Source organism: Mirounga angustirostris, unplaced genomic scaffold (assembly GCF_029215605.1).
Source record: "Mirounga angustirostris isolate CCGP_5_RB_7025 unplaced genomic scaffold, mMirAng1.0.hap1 SCAF_9, whole genome shotgun sequence".
NCBI classification, from domain to species: domain Eukaryota; kingdom Metazoa; phylum Chordata; class Mammalia; order Carnivora; family Phocidae; genus Mirounga; species Mirounga angustirostris.
In genome coordinates, this window is record NW_026991717.1 from 40,273,103 (window position 1) to 40,295,479 (window position 22,377).

At 47.0% G+C, this 22,377-nt stretch overlaps 1 protein-coding gene across 1 annotated transcript in view; it reads right to left on the reverse strand.

Annotated features, from left to right (window-relative positions):
- SLC24A1 (solute carrier family 24 member 1) overlaps window positions 1-22,377 on the reverse strand; it is a 40,405-nt gene that overhangs the window by 14,115 nt on the left and 3,913 nt on the right. Inside the window, exons 2-4 of the mRNA XM_064570283.1 lie at window positions 13,416-15,450; window positions 1,918-1,975; window positions 481-591 (exon numbers count right to left, since the gene is read on the reverse strand). Coding sequence (XP_064426353.1) covers window positions 481-591; window positions 1,918-1,975; window positions 13,416-15,320 — 2,074 coding nt within the window. The 5' untranslated portion in view covers window positions 15,321-15,450. The remainder of the gene's footprint in view (window positions 1-480; window positions 592-1,917; window positions 1,976-13,415; window positions 15,451-22,377) is intronic.

The window sequence follows — 22,377 nt, forward strand, 5'->3', positions numbered from 1 at the left end:
GCACAGGGAGGTACCATTCAGAGCTTCTGGGCCGTGGGGCCCTATAGGAGGTACCCCCAGCAGTGGCCCTGGCCAGTCAGCCTGTGCCAAGCTGCCTGGCTGGAGATGCTGTGGGATACTGGAGCCAACCTGTGGGTGGTGGGCTTCGTAGGGAAGTCACTGAGGGCAACCCCAACATAGACCAGAGCAGGGCACACAGCACTCAGGGCCCCGCTAACTACAGGTGAACTCTTTTACAGGAGGGGACCCGGAGACAGGGAAGTCGTGGGATGTGGATACCTAAGGACCTTAGCTCCTGTTGAGTCCTATGCCTTCTCTCTGCCCTGTCTCCCAGACTGTTGGCCTCACACCCCAGCTCTCCTGTGCTCTCGATTCCCCGCTCTGCCCTCATCCTCCCCTTTGCAGGCCCCTGTTCTTGTCCAGCCGCAGGAGGGAAGGAGTAGACAGGGGAGCGCGCAGGTCTGGGGAGGCCTTGCTTACCTTCTCCCAGAGGGTCCAGGCTGTGGAGCATGAGCTGGTAGATGGTGCTGCGAATGGTGCTGTTGTGCAGAGAGGCCGAGCTGCTCCCTCGGGTCAGCACCGCGGGGAGCACTGCTGGGAGCTGAGCGGGGAGAGCCGCACAGGCCTCAGTGGGCCCCTGCCCAAGCCAGGGGAAGAGCCGCACGAGGACCTCACTAACCCTCCTCCCCTCCCTTGGAAGGCAGAACAAAGCACAGGAGCCTGACCCTGGCCTCCCCTCTCCCTTCACCTCCATCAGGAGCATTATATCGGCCTCCCCCCACTCTTCCATGACTGGCTAATTCTACGTACGGAATAATCCCCCCAAGGTCTCAACAGGGAGCAGACAATGTGTACAAAGCATAACACATTACCTAGGGTTTGTCCTTCCCTGAAAATACACTCTCACAGAAACACGCACTCACCCACACACCACACGCACAGACCCACTGTGCGTGGGTACGCTTTACGGTCCACAAAGCATCATCACGCTTTATCATTGCCCCAGCCCCAGATAAGCAAGGCTGGGATCCCCTTCTACAGAAAAGGAAATGAAAACTGAGCGAGGCTGGGTGCCTTATCCAAGGTAAGTGAAAGACTCAAAACTAGCGCTCAGGACCTTGGATTCCCAGTTCCCTTCCCTTTTTTCCTACACACAGATACTTCAAGAGACCCTCATAGGCACACACATACTCACATCTATATGTGCAGATACGCAGATGTGACACACATAGAAATATCATCTGATTTACAAAGGAACATCCAAGACAGACCAACACTTGCTCAGTCCCTCCCTCCCTCCCCCCACGCCCCATCCCCCATCCCTCTGGAGTTGAACTCTTCTGCCATCTAGTGCTGTAGTAACACGGTACTTCACAACATGCCTAGGGATTTTCTTTGGATGAGGACGATGTCATTCAGGCCCCAGCCTCTCCTCTCTAACGTTCCCATAATTCTTCCCAAATATCCCACCGGCAAAAGGCAGCTAAGATACAGTTTTTCAGAAACCTCAGTCTCCCCTGCTCCCAGTGCCCCTCCTGTGTTTCTCTTATTTCTGGAGCATTCCAAAGCCACAGGTACTTAGGCTTTTAGATCAATTCTAAGAGTTGGGGCTTGAGTTTGACTAGTGCCCAGTCATTTTACAGATGCAAAACTCACACAGCAAGCTAGTGGCAGGGCAAGCAGTGACGTTCTGGATTTAACTCCCAAAGAAGCACCTCTTCCAAGGTCACCTTGGAGGTGACAGTCCCTCTGGCAAAGGAGCTGGCTCCTTCACTGGTTCATCCTGGGAGCACTCCCAGGAGCTTCCCAAGCCTGAACCCCGCCCAGGATCCCCAGCATCAGGGCCGCAGTGCCTCAGGTCTATGGCTGTCCTCCGAGACCCTGCAGTGTCCCTGCTGGGCAGACTCCACATGGCACCCACCTTTAGCTTCGTGTTTTCCTGTAGCTCATCCACCGCAGCTGCCCCATTGCCTGGCTGCAAACAGGGACAGGAATCACGAGATGTTTGGAGAGACCCTTACTCTCCCTCTCTACTTCCCTTTCTCTCCGGGGAACCCTCAGGTGGGAACACAGAAACACACCCAAAGATAACCTGCTCTCAGAAGATGTTTTACCATGTCCAAACCCCAGCCTGGCCTTTCACGGTCTGGCTTCCCTCTGCACACTGTAGGCCCAGTCAAATGTGTCCACTGTCTACAGTCCAGTAACACCAACTGTCTTTTAGTCCCTCTTTACCCACTTTGAAAACCTCATCACGGGGCCCCTCCTTCCATGCTTGGCACCCTCCTTCCCTCACTCCCAATATTTCAGGTCTCCATTTACACGTCACCTTCCTCTGGGGAGCTAAGGTGTTGTCTCATTCTCTTTTATAGATTTCTGTTCTTTTCCTCCGTAGCGCTTTCCTCAATTTATTTGTGTGTTAACAAACATTGCTAACATTGTTAACAAACATACAAATAAATTAACTGGCCCCTAGCGTCTTGAAGGCAGATTGCCTACTTCATTTGCCACTGTGTGTCTAGCACAAAAACACTCTTGGGCACTTCACAAGATTCAATAAATATTTGTTGAATGAGGCATGAATGAACTGTCCTCTAACTGTCCCCAATCCATTCCAACTGCTGGACCCTTATTCACGACTCTTCTCTCGGCTTAAAATGCCTTCTCCATTCCTCTATGTCTACCAGTTTTTCAGAAAATTCAGGGTGAATTCTTCTACAAAGCTTTCCTGAATGACCCCTTCTACTCCCACCCTCACTCCAGCTCCCTATGATACCTCTCTCCTCAAAAGCTGTATAACAACAGTGAGCACACTTTTTTGTTACCAAAATCTGGCTCTATGATCAAGTAAGCACTCAGGTCCTGGGGAAAGCTGCAGGGCAGCCAGCTGGGAAATGAGACAGCCCTAGAAGAATCTAAGATGAAGAATCATTAAACCCACAGTACTTATTGTCTGGACCACTGGCCTTCTACCTTGCATTTACTGCTTTATAGTGCCATTTGAACTTTTAAAAGAATCATTTTTTAACTTTTGACCTATGTCAGTTATTTACCCAGCTAGACGCAATTTTTTTTGAACTTTCAATACAGTCATCTCTGTTCCCCTAACCTGCAGCACATTTCTTGTACATAGTAGGTGCTCACTAAAGGTGAGCTGAACGAGTAGCTATTCCTAAGTAGCTTCTAGTGCTATCTTCAGGCAACATGGTCACCAATAGTTGCCCCCCCAAAACTGTCTTCACCTCCCCACTCTGGCCTCTGTGGCCAGAACTAGAACTGGACGTTCTATACTCTGTCTCTGTTTCAACTCAGAAAATAAAGAAAATAGTGCCTGAGCCAGGGCTCCTCACCCTCCCATCCACCCAATTTGTTCATTCATTCAGTTCTTATTTCCCCGAGCACCTGCTGTTTATAGGTCAGTGTGCTAGTGCTGTTGGGATACAAAGATGTTGCGGACACGTGTTCTATGTCCAGAAAGGAATTGGAACCAATGCTGACAAAGCAGAACGTGGTTCAAGAAATGGAAAGCGTAGATGAAGGTGTAGTGGTGGGAGAGACAAGAAGGCTTCCTGAAGTAGGTAGAATTTGAGTAAGCTTTGAAGGATGGGGGAGGTTTGAAAGCTGGACGTAGATTGCTGAATGAATTAAATAAACAGATGGATGAACCAATGAATATGCAAATGAATGAAATAGAGCAGAAATAACCCATCTGCATATGAAGGGAACACTGCTGATTTTGTGAACAAATCCCCCGACTCTTTCATGACACTTGGGTAAGTTTACTGGCATACTGGAGGCTTTGGCACCAACCCCTGCTGGCCCAGCCATCTCACGTTTATCATGTCCAACCCTAACCCATTGAGTTTCTGGAGGCAAAAAACTGTGAGGAGCCAGGCTGCCCTTTGGGGTAGCTAGTTCTGTCCACAGAGGGGCAGGAGAGATTGACTTTTGCCCCGTGATGCACATGCCTAATGATTTTTCTGCTATCAGATGTACTCAAGCCAAAATATTTCTCTATGAGTTCATCATTCTTTGCACCCATCAGTATCTTCTGAGTTCAGCATGTACTTCTAATTTTCTGAAGCCCTTCACATTCGCTTTCTCATCCAAGACTACTAACTCCATGAAGCAGACAAGGTTAGTATTATTACTGCTCTTTGATAGATGAGAAAACAGAGATACAGAAAGAGTGTGTCACTTGCCCACACTCACAAAGACAGTGTCAGAACTCTGATCTCCTGATCCCCATTAGATGTTGTTGTTGTTATTGTTGTTGTTTACTAACTCATTTCTTTTCCCAAGCATAAATAAGGTAATGAGGTAAAATCTCTATTCCCTAGTGGCTCTGTTTTAAATTATTGACATTTTAGGTAAATGGACATGAATGTTCATCTCCATTTAGATGTGGATGATGGGTCTGTTATGGGTAGCAGTCCTGGCAGGTAGGTGCTTTCAGAATATGCCCTTAGTACCAACACATTTCACATCCACCTCTGACCCCAATCCATTGCCCCTCCTCTTTCTTCAGCCTCATCACCCCACCTTCTCCTTCTCCTCATGAAAATTAGCAAAGGGGCTGAGGAAACCAAAGAGGATGTTTTCCTGCCAGCCAAAGCCCCCAGTACCTGTGATGTATCTTGCTGAGGTTGAGCAGTGGGATCCCTTGTAGCCATTCATGGGAACCTGTGATGGCAAATATGGCAGTCCCTCAGGGGGCTCCCCCTCCTGACTTCCAGTTTCTATCTCCCATTGATGTAGCAGTTAATCACTGACCTATCGCCTTCTAGACCATCCATGACACATTTCCTGAACCACATATTTTAGTGTGTGTTTTTTTTTAGCATTCATTTAACAAATATTTACTGAATCCCTGGTCTGAGTCCTGCCTTCACCCAGGTTATACTCTAGTAGGGGGCTCTTCACACTAGCCCTTTCCTGAGTACAGTCTTGCACTCTGATCCACTCATTTGTCTAAGCTGGAAACCCAGAAGTCTACCTGAATTCCTCCCTCTCCTTCATAGCCCACATCCAATTAGAGGTCAGACCTAGTTCCTTTCTTTCTTTCTTTTTTTTTTTTTTTTAGATTTTTATTTATTTATTTGACAGAAAGAGAGACAGTGAGAGCAGGAACACAAGCAGGGGGAGTGGGAGAGGGAGGGAGAAGCAGGCTTCCCACTGAGCAGGGAGCCTGACGCGGGGCTCCATCCCAGGACCCTGGGATCATGACCTGAGCCGAAGGCAGACGCCCAACGACTGAGCCACCCAGGCGCCCCAGACCTAGTTTCTAAAAGTCCTCAAATTTCACCTCATCTCTCCATTCTCCCGCCTACAGTCCTGCAAAACCCCCCTGACTCCTGATTATTCCTCTTCTAGTTCATTCTCTATCCCTCAGCCAGAGTGATTTTCTAAACAAAGCACAAATCATGTCCCTCCCCCACACCCTAGGGGCTTACTATCCTCACAAGGGAGTCCAGACTCCTTACCTGAGCACCTATCAGCCTCCTCTTACCTCTAGTCCAGCACTGTCCAAGAGAAATAGAATGCAAGTCACACACGTAATTTTAACTATTTTAGTAGCCACATTTTTTAACGTAAAAGAAACACGTGAAATTAGTTTGAATAATATACTTTAACCCAATATACTAATTATAATTCAACATATAATTACTATAAAAATATCAATGAGCTATTTTGCCCTTTTTTTTCATACTAAGCCTCTGAAACCCACTGTGTATTTTATTATTTATTTATTTATTTTTAAAGATTTTATTTATTTATTTGACAGAGAGATAGACAGAAGAGCACAAGCAGAGGGAGTGGCAGAGGGAGAGTGGAGAAGCAGGCTCTGCACTGAGCAGGGAACCCCATGCAGGACTCGATCCCAGGACCCTGAGATCATGACCTGACCCCAAGGCAGACGCTTAACCATCTGAGCCACCCAGGCGCCCCCCACTGTATATTTTATACTTACAGCATATCTCAGTTCAGATTAGCCCCATTTCAAGAGCTGAGTAGCTCCATGTAGGTAGTGGTCACCATACAGGACAGTGCAGCTATGATCTCATGGTGTCTCATTCCCTTGGCCTCTCCACAAGCCCAGGAGAGTTCTTACCCCTTCTTCAGTCAGCCACCCCCTGCTTGTTCTTCAAGATTCTGCTAAACATCCCTCCCGGAGGAAGCCTTCCCTGACTGGTCTGCTGAGATGTCCACTCTCTGCAGTACTAAATCCCTTAGCGCTTTCCTATACCATTACACATCAATTTTATTTATCTGTCTTCCCCACTGAGGAGGATTTACCATGGAGCCAGTGAAGCTTAATTTCCAAGGCCCATGTCTCCCCTACATAAACACTTTACAAGACCTTGTATTTGATTTTTGTACCAATAGTTTTATATTCTTTTTCTTAAAGAGTGTCAGGCCCCACAAAATCTGGATCAACTCCCACTCTGCTGAGACTGAGCTCATCCAGGACTTGGGACTGTGCCTTTTTTCTCATTGTAACCCCAGACCCTACACAGGCCTCATATAAAGGGATTCAATAAATGTTTGCTGAATGAATCAACACTGGAGTTCTTTAGGGCACAAACCTAGGGCCTCCCCCTCCCACCCCCACTCTCTCTCTCAACTGGTCCTCGATTTTAATTATCACACATTTTCAGTGATTCACAAATTTCTATTTCTAGCCCAGACCTTGATTCTGAGCTTTAGGCCCATGTAGGCAACTGCTTCCTGGACATACCCACCTGGAGGTGACATGGCCACACACACTCATCATTCCTGAGCGGAAAGTCTTGAGTTTCCCTAAACCTGTTCTTCCTTGGGTCTTCCCTTTTGCACTGGGTGGGACCACCATCTACCCTGCTGCTCAAGCCGAAAACCTGGCAGCATCCTTGACTTCTCCTGCTGTCTCACCCTCACATCCACTTCATCACCAGTCCAGATGATCCTGCCTTCAAAACGTCTCTTAAAGATATACCAGCTGGAGGCCCACAACAGCCTCCTAACTGGACTCCCTTGCACACCTACAGTTCCTTCTCTACACAGCAGTTAGGAGCGACCTTTTAAATATGGTTCCTTATCACTTCCTTCTCTGCTGAGCTTCAGTTAAAATCCAAACTCCGTATTTGACCCACAGGGCCCCACAGGGAGCCACCTCTCCAGCGTTATCTTGTTCTACTGTCCCCTTACTCACTGACCATATTGGCCTCCAATTCTTTATTCCAATGCACTGAGCTCCTTCTGGGCTCGGAGCCTTTGCAAATGCTGTTTCCTCTTCCAGAATTCTTCCCCATGGAGCATGGGGTGGTTTCTCTTCTCATTCTGCAGATCTCTATTTGGACCTTTCTCCCTCCAAGAGGCTTCTCCTGCTCTCCCTCACTAAAGGGGGCCCACCACCTCCAGTCCTTCTCCACCATATGCATGCTTATTTCCTTCACAGCACTTGTCACTGCCTGAAATTATCTTGTTTTTACTTATTTAGCATCCATATGCCCACTCCCCCACACTAAATAAGGTTAGTTTTATATTTCCAATTTATTCAGGGGGCAGAGCATCTAGAAATCATGCTGTTATTTGTAGAACACCATCAATATTTAATTTCATATTTAATCCCATCATACACACTATGAGAAAATATTACTGTGTGGCATAAATGCATGTAAAATCTCAATTACAGGTACACATGCATCCATGGAAACAACAAGCTATCGGACCAGGCATGATCAGGTGTTTGAGCTTTTCTGTTCATATTCGTTTGTTTCTTATTCATTCATTTTGTCATCTGCTAGCACCAACTAGCAGGTGAACACTAAAAATTATGAGGAAAAGAAGCCCTAAAATTGAGAATTCTACTCTTATCATCTTTTTCTGACAACTGGGAGGAAGCTAACTATCCAAGGGGTTAAAGGAGGGAACCCTGGGGCACCTGGCTGGCTCAGTCGTTAGAGCATGCAACTCTTGATCTCAGGGTTGTTAGTTCAAGCCCCAGGAGGGGTGAGGAGCCTACTTAAAAAAATAAAAATAAAATAAAAATGTGTGAATATTACCTAGAAAGAAAGAAAGAAAGAAAGAAAGAAAGAAAGAAAGAAAGAAAGAAAGAAAGAAAGAAAGAAGGAAAGAAAGAAAGAAAGAAAAGAAAAAGGTGGGAACCCCTCAGCCCAGGCTAGGAGGGGCTCTTTGGGAGCTTAGTGGATTCCCTGCAGCCTAGCATGAGTGGGGTCCACAGATGCTGGAGAGGCCTTCCTGTTCACAGGGCTTCCTGTCCACAGCCCTGCTGAATACAGGCCACTGATAGAAGCCCTTGGAATAAATGTCAACCCTGCCTAGAAAGGGGAGGACTGGCCCCCTTAGGAGGCACCTGGTTTGTCTGCTTGGAGGGTCATGTTGGTTGGTTTAATTAAAAAAAACCTTGCCAGGGAAAAACAAAACAAAAAACAGCCCCCAGTGCATTTGAGGAAAGAATGGCAGACTTTTCGCCAGAGTTTCACATTCTGAAGTATTCTTGAGGGCATGATGTGGACAGGGACCCAAAAGGATCCAAAATAGGCTTGTTCCCCTCCCCCCTTGGATCCCTTTTTACCACTGGTGCCCCTCTGACCATATTGCCAATCAGCATCTCATGCAGATGGCTGGTCTTTCTAGCTAAGCTGGGAGCTCTCTCTATAAAGAAAGGCCTATGGTGCTTCAACCACAGATAGATAAAGCTTTTTAAGCCAGGCCAGTGCATCAGCTTTGCTGTTTGTTGGCTTTCTGTGATTATGCATGGTCAAGGCAAGTCAGATATTTATCATTTGGGGCTAGAATAAATACACTGAGAGGTGTATAGTTTATATTCAGGTATACTTTATACACAGGTATAAAGTTTCAGAGCAAGTCAACAATAGGGGTCATAGGAGGCATCCCAAACCAATACATGCCAGTTTGACCAATGTCATCTAAAATAGCTTAGCTTTGATTTTTTTTCAGCCAGTGTCAAAAGAGAGACTCTAAAATTGTTACTATGTGTCCATGTCTGATGCTACACCATTTTATTTTTTCTAGAAATGCTCTTAAGTGAATTCTGATTAGAATCATTCCCTCCCCCCCTAAAAAAACCTTTATCCCAATTCTAGGTTGTCAGAGCAGAATAAAAAGTAAAGTGAAAGGCCCTCCAGCTCAGAAACTCTACAGATATCAGTCGGGTAAATATTCAGGAAGAAAATGAATCGTTCTCTGCTGCTCTCATCCCCAAGTTGTTCAGCTGGAACACCTACAAGGATGTTGTACTTGGGAAAACAGCATGTGGCCGCTCCTGTCTGTTGGTGTATTGTCTGTGGCGGCTTTCATGCTACAACAACAGAGCTGGGTTGTGACAGAGACTGCATGGCCTGCAAAGCCTGAACTATTCACTGTCTGGCCCTTTACCATAGAAGTTTGCCAACCCCTACGTGAGATCATCATCCCACTCACTTTATAGATAAGCAATCTAAGGTAGGAAAGCAAAGTGACTTCGTAGCACTTTGTATAGGGTTCGTTCTATTGCAGTTACTCTTGTCTGTGCCTGTCCTTTCTACTGGAAGGGACACAATCTTTTCCCCACACTGTTTTTCATTTAAGCACTTACTGATAGGGGCGCCTGGGTGGCTCAGTTGTTAAGCAACTGCCTTCGGCTCAGGTCATGGTCCCAGGGTCCTGGGATCGAGTCCCATATCGGGCTCTCTCCTCTGTGGGAAGCCTGCTTCTCCCTCTCCCACTCCCCCTTGCTTGTGTTCCCTCTCTCACTGTGTCTCTCTCTGTCAAATAAATAAATAAAATCTTAAAAAAAAAAACAAAAAAACAAAAAAAAAAACAAAGCACTTACTGATAAAGGTTTGTTGAATTGCACTGACTTGCCCAGAGCAACAGGGGCAGTTTGCAGTGGAGCCTGGGTTAAAACCCAGATATACAGTTTCACGTGCCAATGGTGAGAACCACCAACAAGCTATGGAACTGGATGAGTTAATGATCCTCTCTGAGCCTCAGTTTCCTCATCTGCAAAATGGAGGTTATAATCCATCCTTGTAGGGCTTTTGTGAGAAATTGTTGAGATCAGATATGTATGGAATAGGCCCTCCATAAGTAAGGATTCCCTCCCCACTCCTTTCTCTCTCTACACTGGAGCCCCTGAACTGTTAGGGTTTCCTGAGGACACATACTTGTGCACCTCCTGCTAGAGACGAGAGCCCGTGCTCACCTCTTCGGGAGATACAAAGAGTGTTTCCCCATGCAGTGGCAATGATGAGCCTGATGCTGTAGCTACCCCTCCACACCTCACCCCAGGCTGGCAACAGAGGAAGGGAGAGGCCCAGATGTCTTTCCTGTTCCTGTTTCTCTCCAGAGGGAGCTGGCTCACATTGCCCTCCATCTCTCTTCCTGCTGCTTAGACTTCTCGAGCACCTGTGGCTCTGACCTCGCCTCCCCAGCCTCCCTCCCTGGTTCCTACCACTCTGTCTGGTTATGCCCCACTTCTCTCTGACTTCTTCACTTCGGAGCATGGCTGATTGAATAAGCCGCTTCCTAGGCCCCCTGCTTTCCTGGGGTGATGCTCAAAGAGGGAAACCATTAGTCAAGGAGAGGTGTGAGTCAGTACATCAACAGGAGTGAGAGAGTAAGGCACGTTTATTTTCATGTTAAAGTGAAACAGTTTACAGGGGTGAGGACACACTCTTGCATAAACTGCAAAAATGAATGCCAACACAGTTTACTAGATCAACAATTGGATTTCCAGAGAATTGTTTCATGAATTCAAAACTGAATGGCTTGCTCTCAGTCTATCAGTGAAGTGCAGGACAATCTATCTCCCTCTGACCAGATCATAGGTAGTGGCCAGGAAACACAGACATAAAGATACAAGCAAAAACAGTTCTCTCTCTCTCTCTCTCCATCTTTCCCTCTCTCCCTCTCTCCCTCTCTCTCTCTCTCTCTCTCTCTCTCTCTCTGGCTTTTAGACACCGGAGGTGAAATCCAAATCCAGATATTATAAAAACCATTTCAAAATAGCCACAGTTCTTATTATTTGGACTAATTTTTAGTGAGGAGTTGTTAATGCTGGAAAGTACTAACTATAGGTTTTTTATTTTATTTTATTTTATTTTATTAAAGATTTTATTTATTTATTTGTGAGAGAGAGAGAGCATGCACAAGCAGGGGGAGTGGCAGGCAGAGACAGAAGCAGGCTCCCCACTGATCAGATAGCCCGATGCAGGGCTCAATCCCAGGACCCTGGGACCATGACCTGAGCCAAAGGCAGACACTTAACCAACTGAGCCACCCCGGTGTCCCTCAAAGATTTTATTTTTAAGCAATCTCTACACCAAATGTGGGGCTCAAACTGACAACCCCAAGATCAAGAGTCGCATGCTCCACTGACTGAGCCAGCCAGGCACCCTTAGATTTTTAATTTTAAATAAATACAGATTGACTTTCAAGTATAGCCAGTAATTCAACCTGTTCCGTTTTGTTTTTGTTTTTTTTCAATAACGCTGTTAAATAAAATTCATATTGGATTTGTTTCAGCAAATAAGAACAGAATTGTGATCGGCACCACTCTCACTGGTTGGCCAAGAGCTGCTACTAATGCCCTAGAAGAGTCTCTTAAGTAGGTTACAAATTCTCCTTTGAAATCATGATTATGCTTCACTTGTTTCACAAGCTCTGCTTTGATGGTCTAGTCCTCGCAAAATGGAAAATTCAGAATTTGTAGAGTTTAAATAAAAACAGAATCACTGATAATGACCGGGAGGCAAGTCAGAGGCATTTTGAAAATTGCTGGCCTGATGTACACGAAGGCATTAGATGCACTTCTCAGAGGAGAGTGCCAGGCTTCATGGCCACCCTCAGCAAGGCCCTGAGGACTTCATCTGGGGGGAGGCCCTTGTCTCTTCATATTAAATGATGTAATGCTCTGAGCCTCCCTTTCTTTTTGAAGTTTCTGGCTTCAAGGAGCTGACAGGAAATAGCACTGAATGGGGAGTTCGGATACTGGGTTCCCATTCTGGTTCTGATACCTGCTGGTTATATAACCTTGCGTAGGACATTTCTTCTTTGGGGGCCATCTGCAAATATGGCAGGTGGAGCTCAGTTGACCAAACCAGACAAATAACCACTGTGTAGGGCCAGCTAGAACGAAACTCGCTTGGATGATGATCATTAAACAGGGCCTTTTGGTGACTAGTTGGACTCTGTCATTTCTGCCAGAGAAGGGAAGGGAGGGACCCGTCCAAGGTCACACTGTTAGTTAGAGGCAGAATCACATTAGAACCCAGATTTCCTGACTCCTACTTCTGTGCTCCGGCCAGAATACCACATCATCTCAAAAATCCTAAAGGAAGTACATTTCATCTCTCTTGCATCATATATCTCCCAGACACACTGCTGAATTTGGTCTCCATCCTGCCCACTCATCAAAACCGCTCTGGATTAAGTAGCTAAGTCCTTCCATTCTTTGCATGCAAAATTCTGCCCACACCAGTGGCTTCTCTGAGACATGAAAGAGGCAGGCTGAGAGCCAACCTTTGCCCGAACCCACCCTTTAGGAGCAGGAAAGAAACAGGGTCTGTGTTCCCTAGGGTACCTCACTTTGGAGTCAAGGAACGAAAACTTTGAGATGAATTTTCAGAGATCACTTCCCCACTTTAATCTTATCTTGCAGGTTATTGAGCCATGCAATGAACTTAGAAGGAAGGTCCCTCACAGGGGCACAGATATTCTTAAAAAAGAATTCTGGAGCTAAGAGAAAGCCTCAGGGCTGGAGTTCTGGTATCTGGCCTCCACTCGACAAGAGAGAGGGCCCTGCACCCAAGGCTAGCTTGTCAGTGGATGAGTGGAGCTCTCATCTCCAATATATCAAAAACAAAACAAAAACAAAAACAAAAAACTTCCACCTTGTCAGACCCCATCCAAGCCACTAACTCCAAATCTGGAATGTGAACAAACAGGATTAAATGAGAGAGAAGGTGCTAGATGAACCCTAAACACCATGCACATGGAAGAGATTATCATTTTTCCCTGCCTGATAACTCCTTGGATATTCTCCAAAGCCCAGCTCAAATGTCACTTCCAAACACCCAGTCAGACGAACCCAAGTTCAAATCTTAGCTCCACTGCCTATTTGCTGTGTGACCTTGAACAGTGCTTTAAATTCATTAGGCCTCCGTTTCTTCCCCTGCCAATGGTGGATCGTAATAATAACCATCAGATGATTGGGAGCTGAGCCAAGGTCACTCTTGCCAAGCACCTGGCAAAGAATAGGGCTTTAAATGTTGAATGAATAGCAAAGGGAAGCAGAGCACCCATCTCTTGAGGCCTGACCCAGCAATTTCTACTCTACAGTCACTGGTCTCTCCCCTCATCTTTTTACCCCAAAGGGGCTACAGAAATTTGAGCCAGGCTGTCCTTACCTTGCTGAGGTCCCCTAGGGCCATGACCTTGGCCACTGGCCTCCTGCTGAGCTGCTCCTTCACCCAGACCTCGAGCTGCTTATTCCACTTCATGGTGAACACATATAAAGCATAGGCCAGCAGTAACAGCAGGCTTTCCCACCAGGTAATGAGGCTGTCCAGGAAGAAGAGAATGAGCATTATCAGGTCAAGGATGTAGAAAGAGACATCACGGAATAAGGGCCACCATGTGAGATTGAGGATCTCCCGGGAGAAGAGGGCACAGGTGCCGATGACAAAGAGGATGTTGAACACAGCAGAGCCCACGATGGTACCAATGCCCACGTTGCTGTGAGAGATGAAGACACCAATGAGGGAGGTGAAGAGCTCAGGGGCAGAGCCTCCAGCAGCCATGAAGGTGGCACCTGCCACATCATCTGAGATCTGCAGTTTATCTGTGATGACACCCAGGGCTGGGACAAAGTACTCGTCACACACGATGGCCAAGGCCACAAACACGTACATCATGCCAAAGATGTGCAGGACCACCCAGCCCTGTCGCCTCTCCTCTATGCTGAACAAGTCTGGGGGGTACTCTGCCTTGGAGTGAAGGTCTGGCCACCCAGGAGGCAGCGCTGAGGGATTGGAACTGGGTGCCTCTGGGATCATAGCTGTTGTCAGGCTGGGGGAGGGAGCAGGGGGCACCGCTGGGGCTGGCTCCACAACCACACAGTGACGGACCTGGATGGTTGGATTTGCCCTGACCTTGGAGGGTGATGAGGGCCTGGGTGCCATGGAAGATTTCTTTGCCAGCCCCCGGAAGGTGGCGGAGGATATTCCACTGGTCGACACGCTGGTTCCAGATAAGGGATTACTAACACTCCAGGTAGCGGTAGAGGCTTTGGTTTCTGTTGGGCCACTGCCTGTCGTGGTGGTGCGTATTGTCACTCGCCCCTCCGAGATGGCCGTGGTGTGCTCCAGGCCCACTCCCAGGGGCGCCGTCAGCTTGTTCTTTCCCACTAACCCCCGGGGCTTGGTCCATCTGTTATTATCCACTCTTCTGGGGGTAGTCAGGGTGTTCTCTTCCGTCATACTCCTTGGAGAAGTCAAGATGCTTGTTTCCATGTCATTTATCAGGGGAGTTGGCGTTTTATTAATTAGTCCCTTGAGAGTAGTTGGGGTGGTTTCCTCTACTATTCTCTTAGAGGGGTTGGTCTCCAATATTTTGGTGGTTGCCATAGTTTCACTGTCTTTCACTGTTGTTCTGGGGGTGATCCCATGGCTCTCTGTCATTGTCATGAGTGTGGATGGGGCATAAGTGCTTACTAGTCTACCAAGTGGAGATGGGGTATATTTCATCACCTTTCTCCCAGCCTGAGTTGGGTGATAGCTCTGCATTTCTACCCTGGGTGATGTTGTTGGGGTATGATTCTTTACTGTTGGCCTTTTTGAAGTTGGGGTGTAGTGATTCAGTACTCTACTGGGTGTGATTGTGGTGTCTTCCTTCGTTCTTTCTGCGTCTGCAGCTGTTAGGCTGTAGTTATTCTTGGGCATTGTTGGAGTGATGTTGGCTGTCCTTCTGGGTGGATTGGGGGTATTCTCCATTGTTATGCCACGTGTTGCCTCATCCTTGCCCACTGTAGTTTGGGGCACCCGTGTGTCACCCATCATTTCAGAGCTAGCTCTTGGAGGGTCACTGCTCACCATCATCATATCGTTGTTAGGGAGGTCACGGCTGGCCAGTTTTACAGGGTGTTGGGAGGAGACTGCTGCCCACAATGAGGGGAGGCCCCGGGGGCTCCTCAGGTGCTGGTAGGCGGAACCGATGATCAACATTCCCAACAGGAAGAAGAGTCGACTCCAAAGAAGCCGCTTTGGCCAGAGTAACCGCCTCTTCCGTGTTCCCATTCTGATCAATTTCCCCATGATGGCCAGTTATGCCTGGTTACAGAAGACCTCTCATTCTGTCCATGGAAAGATGGGGTCTGTTTTGGGATTCAGGTTGGTGATCAGTGAAGATTTCTCCATGAAGCCCAGCCAGGGGGTATCCACAAACCTGAGGGAGGGTAAAAAAAAAAAAAAAAAAAAAGAGGTTATTTGCCCCTAAGAGGAGAGCTGGGAGCCATCAAACCATCACCTAGAAAAGAGTGATGACAATTCATATAGAGGCCTTTGTGCTAGGAAGCAGTTGTTTCTGCTGGAACAAAACTACCCCTACTGCCTGTTCCAGAGAAAAATGCCCACTCTTAGGAAAAAGCATTAGAGGTCCTCTGTGCTGCGTAGGCTGTTGGCATGCCTGGGTCTACCTCACCCTCTTTGGGATCCCTGCGAGAGGTCTGCCAGCACCCCTCAGGTCCAAGCCTGAGTTGCTGGGAGCCAGTCATCCACAGTTGGTGCCCCAGGCCACAGATCTCACCTTGTCAAAGGCAGGAGGAAGATAAGGAGACAAGATTTTAAGCTTTAGACAAAAATAGGCAGCGGAAGAAGGCAGTGCTAGAAACATCAAGACTCCGTGTGGGTGTTTTTTGGTTTTTTGGTTTGGGACCCATTTAAAACATTCCACGGTATCACCCAGAGAGGACAAAGCTAATGTCATGATGCTTCCCAGACAGTGTGGTGTGGTGGGAAGAACATGGGGAATGGAGTCAAGGCCTGGATTTCCAGCCCTGCTGCTTTCCAGCTGTGCCACCCTGGACAGGCGAACCTCATTGCCTCATCTGTGAAATAAACGTGTTAACATGTGGGTTGATTATGCAAAGATGATCCTTGGAAGGACATCCGGAGAAGGGAAACAGAGATCGGGGTCTGAGGAAGACTTACTTTTCAGTAAATCCTGATTTCAGTTTAACTGTTTAACCTTTTTATCCTGTGCCGTTTCATGATATTTTAATAGAAATAACAATAGGGGGCGCCCGGGTGGCTGTTGGTTAAGTGGTTGCCTTCAGCTCAGGTCATGATTCCAGGGTCCTGGGATCGAGCCCCGCATCGGGCTCCCTGCTCGGCGGGGAGCCTGCTTCTCCCTCTCCCTCTGCCTGCCGCTCTGCCTACTTGTGCTCTCTATCTCTCTGTCAAATAAAGAAATACAATCTTTAAAAAAAAAAAAAAGAAATAACAATAGTAACAACACATACCTATGTCACAGGAATGTTGAGAGAGTAAAAACACATAAGGTCTATGAAAAGCATTGTACAGAATCAAGTGCTACATAAGGGTTAATTTTATATAAAATTTTAATTTTATAGTTTTATATAAAGGTTTAATTTTATATTCTTCAGGAGGGGAAGAAGATCATGAAGGGCTCTGAAAAAATCCTCAATTTATAAAGAAGGGCACTGAGGTCCAGCCCAAGTAAATATTTATTAAATCTCTAGTGTCTGCAGATTATTATAAAACAATAACTAGAAATGGTTGGTTTTGCATTTAAAGGAATATATTAGAAGTGAGATGAGTGACTCATGGAGTCTCAGGTCATTAAAGGTAGGAGGACTTACAGACACTAGTTAGCGTAACTCCCCATTTGGGACCTGAAGAAGCTGAGATCCAGAGAGGAGCTGGACTTGCTCAACCTGACACAGCTTGTGAGTGGCTGCGCAGGTGAGCCTTCTAATGCCCCAATCTTCCCAGCAGGCCACACTAATTAGAGACGCAAATGCATTTGTCTTTTTTTTTTTTTTTTTTAAGATTTTATTTATTTGAGAGAGAGAGCGCGCGCACATGAGAGAGGGGAGGGTCAGAGGGAGAAGCAGACTCCCTGCTGAGCAGGGAGCCCGATGTGGGACTCGATCCGGGACTCCAGGATCATGACCTGAGCCGAAGGCAGTCGCTTAACCAACTGAGCCACTCAGGCGTCCCCAAATGCATTTGTCTTAAAGCAAAAAAGGAACAAGCAAAAGGAGAAGTACAGAATAAGTACATTTCCTTCTCTGTCCTTGATTTCTGTAACCGTCTTCCCAGTGGCCCTGTCCCTTGCCATAAACTCAACTCCGCAGCAAGCTGCTTGACTCTCCTAAAGAAACTTGGGAGGGTCTCTTTCTTTCTGTGTTGTCTAACGGAGCTGAGCCGGCACCCCAGCTGACCCCTCCTACCTAATCACATCATTTACCTTCACACCTGGACATCTGAGTGTCTTCTTAGTTCTGGAAACTTGTCAGAATCCAGGGTCTCAAAGAGTGAGTCTGAAGCTGGACAGCAGGAAACACCCCATTCTCCTGTACCCAGCTCCCCTGTGGAATCCTAATTCAAGGCAGGTCGGGTGTGAAGGGCATCTCAGGGGAAGAATATCCGATCCCTGCTAATACCTGCCTCTAAGAAGCTTATCAGGGCATTGTACAAGTTCTGCGTCCCAGTGCCTCTGCCAGGGTGGGCCTTCCACTGGGGAAACAGATGGGCTCTCCGTGGTCCCCTGCAGTCAACAAGGAAACTGGGGAAACTTCTCAAACTTGGTTCTAAGCTCTAGGAAGGAGAGATGGTGCAGGGTTACCATGCTTAGGGGGAGGAAAGATCTGGAAAGATTCAGAAGGCACTCTGAGGGAACCAAGAGAAAGTGTCTGGGGCTTAAGAGATCAGAAGACCTCAGTTAACACCAGGCTCTGTTTGCTACTGTGTGATTCTAAATGTAATCTAAGTGTCCATGTGGAGATAGTAATACCAGTCCTGCCTCTTTGTAGGGCTGATGTGAGAATCAAAATTAAAAATGAGGGAATATCTGCTCGGTATCACTGTGAACCTAAAACTGCTCTAAGAAATAAAGTTTATTTTAAAAGATGAGGGAATGTGGGGAAAATACTTTAAACTTTGAAGCATTTGGCACGCGAAAAATATTTTATTAGGCCTAAGGGAAATCCTTGGTAGGGAGGACACAGATCTCCCAAGAGCAAGAGGGGACATCCCAGGATACCCAAGGAATTATGCAGCCAACTCAGGGCTGGAGGTGTTGAAATGAGGGTGGGGTAAGGCAATGGGAACTTATGACCCTACCCATTGACGTGGAAGCCATTTTATTTATTTATTTTTTTTTTTTAAAGATTTTATTTATTTATTTGAGACAGAGAGAATGAGAGAGAGAGAGCACATGAGAGGGGGGAGGGCCAGAGGCAGAAGCAGGCTCCCTGCCGAGCAGGGAGCCCGTGGAAGCCATTTTAATCATCTAGCTCTGCGTGATCCTTACTGACTGCTCCTTTCTCCCCTCCCTGTTTCCCCCAGGGACACAGATCACATGCAGTTTTGATTGTTCTCCTCTGAAATAGCAGGTAATCCCCCACAGCTTCACCCCTGCCCTACTTTATCCAGAGTGGCCTATAAGGGTAAGAAGGTGTCCAGGTCCCCCTGCTGAGGTACACAGGGGTGTCCACCCCTTATGGAAGCAGGGAGAGAAGAGCTGACCTCTGCTAGTCACCACATCCTTGCCTTGCCAGATCTAGTCACTTCCCGTCTCAGTGACCCAGCTGTCTAACAGCCTCAACCTGGCCCAGAAAGATGGAAAGAAGAAGGGTACCTGAGTGGTTCAGTTGGTGAAGCATCTGATTCTTGAACTTGGGGTCAGGAGTTCAAGACTCACATTGGGCTATAAAAAAAAAAAAAAAAAAAAAAGATGGAAAAAGGAACCCAATTCACAAGGAAGAATTATGAGAGATCTTTTTATTTTCCTAGAATAATTCCTCTATTTTTTACAATGCTATTTGTGCCATACAGGAAATTCGGGGGAGAAGCAAATTCCCAGAAAAGGCATTCCTTTTCTCGTATACTTATAACTGTTGCCAAGGAGTTCTTTCTAGTGTCTAACCTAAATCTCACCTGCGGGGGTTGAGCCTGGTTCCCCCTGTCTTGTTCTCAGGGGACTGGGGCACACTTTGAAATTCACCAGGCTGTAGACAGGTCTGCTGCTCAACCAAGAGCAGAAGCATCGCCCGGACTGGCAGGGTGAGTTCGGGCAAGTTATTTCACTTCTCAGTGGCTGTAAATCTCTCCTGTGGTGGGTAATCACCCTACCTGCTTGGTAGGCTCGTTGTGAAGATAAAGTAAATTAATATGTAAAACATACCAACACGGTCTGGTACTGTTGTTATTCTACTTATGGAGACCACAGACCGCTAGGGGGCAACAGGTCCCCAAGCATTCCATTGTGACAGCACCGTCCTATGTACTTATTCGTGTGATCACCTGACTTGTGTCTGCATCTCTTAGTAGCAAGTGAGCTCCATAGAGGACAAGGACCTTGCCTGTGTATTCAACACTGAATCCCCAGTGTCTGGCACCCAGTAAATACCTTTGTGGATGAAATGAAAAGGGACATCCCAGTGAGGAGACGGTCAGAGATGGGGTGCCTGAGCTACACACTGGGGTGAGAAAGGGGGAGGAAATGCCCACTCACAGAGGTTCATGGCCATTCAGAAACAAAGTGCTGGAGAAAGACCAGTACCAACAGGAGGGAAAGATGATCTCCTTTGTTCCACCAATTTGTCTCATTTTATACTCTCCATCGAACAGGGTGGCAGGGCAAGTGGGGCAGTTTTGGCTCTGACCCTCCCAGTAATATCAGGGTCTGAGGAAGGCAGGGTTTAGAGGCTACGCAGGTCAGCAGGGAGGCCTTTCCTTCCCCTCCGCAGCTCAAGGCCTTTCCCATGGTTCTATTAGAACAGGAGAAAGAAGGAATGAGATTTTTTTGCCTAATGGCAAAGGGTTTGTGGCTGAGGCTGGTTTATTTCTGGGCCCACATCAGGAGTTGAGATGTTGACCTTATAGTTGCAGAGTGGAAAGTAGACAAGATTTGGCAGGGGTTGCAAAATCAAATGCCTTCAGGACCTGGGTGAATAAAATTAAGTTAAATTAGCTCTATTCAAAGTCAGTAGAAGACTAACGAGGGCTGCGTCTGGACAGAGAAAGAATGACCCATCAGTAGTCATTCCAATGTAAAACAATTTAAAAATATTAAAAGGTAGACAAAATGTGCTGAATTAGACCCACGGGTACTACTTTGCAACATCTAATAAAGTAATAAGCCTGACCAGGAGCAAGTCTCCTAAGGTCTCTCAAAGTCTGGTTCCTCATTTATACAACCAGAAAAGCAGGGCTTCTATGTGGGGGAGATGGAAGCGGTACAGTGAGAACCTGTGGAAAAGCATTTGGATCTGTCAGGCACGGAACTGCCACAGCCCAAGGCTTTTTGTTGATATTGTTTTAATTGTTTATATTATATTGTTTATAGGATACTTCTTTTTTTTTTTTTAAAGGATGAATTTTTTTTTTTTAAAGATTTTATTTATTTATTTGAGAGAGAGAGAATGAGAGAGAGAGCGAGTACATGAGAGGGGGGAGGGTCAGAGGGAGAAGCAGACTCCCTGCCGAGCAGGGAGCCCGATGCGGGACTCGATCCAGGGACTCCAGGATCATGACCTGAGCCGAAGGCAGTCGCTTAACCAACTGAGCCACCCAGGTGCCCCAGTTGTGATTTTTTTTTTAAGATTTTATTTATTTATTTGTGAGAGAGAGAATGAGAGAGAGCACATGAGAGGGGGGAGGGTCAGAGGGAGAAGCAGACTCCCTGCCGAGCAGGGAGCCCGATGCGGGACTCGATCCCGGGACTCCAAGATCATGACCTGAGCCGAAGGCAGTCGCTTAACCGACTGAGCCACCCAGGCGCCCTATAGGATACTTCTTAAAAAGATTGATTTTAGAGAGACAGCACCAGTTGGGGGAGGGGCAGAGGGACAGAAGTTGACTCCCCACTGAGGGTGGAGCCCAAGGCCGTAGATCTCGGGCCCCGAGATCATGACCTGAGCCAAAATCAAGAGTTGGATGCTGAACCGACTGAGCCACCCACACTGCCCTATAGGGTGCTGCGTACACTGCTGTCATTGGTGGGAGTAAGCAAAATAAGCCCCCAAACATCCCACAACACTTCATCTCTCTAAGCCAGTGCGGGAGCCATACCTGAGGCAGGGAGCTGCGGGGGGGGGGGGGGGGGGGTGACACTTCAGGTCAGTAGCGGTTCAGAGTCAGGGTTTTGGCCTTCTTAGTCAGGTGCCCATCCGGAGGGGCCTGGGGCCTGGAAGAGCGGTCAAACGGGCCCTATCAGAGGGCTTCAGTGCGGCCACACAGGAATCCACACAGTACCAGTAAAGCTAACAACTCCCCACTAAGTGAATGAAAAAAGCACACTACGTAAAACTCGCTGTGTCGATCTCATTTTACAAAGGAATACCAACTGAAGCAACAGATTTCTTTTTTTTCTCATCACTTGACAAAGACTAAAAAACGTAATATCCTGTGCTGACGAAGATACTGTGAGTTATCAGTCTGGTACGGGAGCACAAGAGAGCTTGTTAAGCTGCAAGTCAGGTCATGTCCCTCCTCTCCTCCAAACTTTCCAGCACTTTCCCACTCCAGTCAGAGGAAAAGCCTCCACCACATCTACAAGGCCTATTCCGACATTGCTTGTGAGAGCGAAAATTGCAATCTATCTAAATGTCAATGGAGGGGCACTTGGGTGATGCAGTGGGTTAAGCCTCTGACTCTTGATCTCAGCTCAGGTTTTGATCTCAGGGTCATGTGTTCAAGTTCTGCCTTGAACTAAAAAAAAATAAATGTCAGTGGAAAACTGGTACATAAATGGTGTCATAACTTTCCAGTAATCAATTATATAGCAGTTCAAAGCAATGAAGATGATGCCCAAGGTATATTAATATACTAGTAATAATAAAAACAAGATATAAAGGAGGCCCAAACCACCAAGGTTTTTATACACCTTGCAGCCTCCTATTCTTCTAATACTCCCTGATTTTAGTGTCAGCCTCATCCCAGGTCTCACTTCCATCCAAAGGGGACAGTGTTCCTCCTCTCCAACCCTCCACCTCCAGCTCAGGCTCAGTCTTTGGCCCAGGCTTCGAGTGTGGGCCTCTCTTGGAGGGAATGAGTGGGGAGGATAAAGGGTGGAGTTCCACTCCCACATGCCAACTCCCTATTTAGGCCACTGCATTGTTTACAC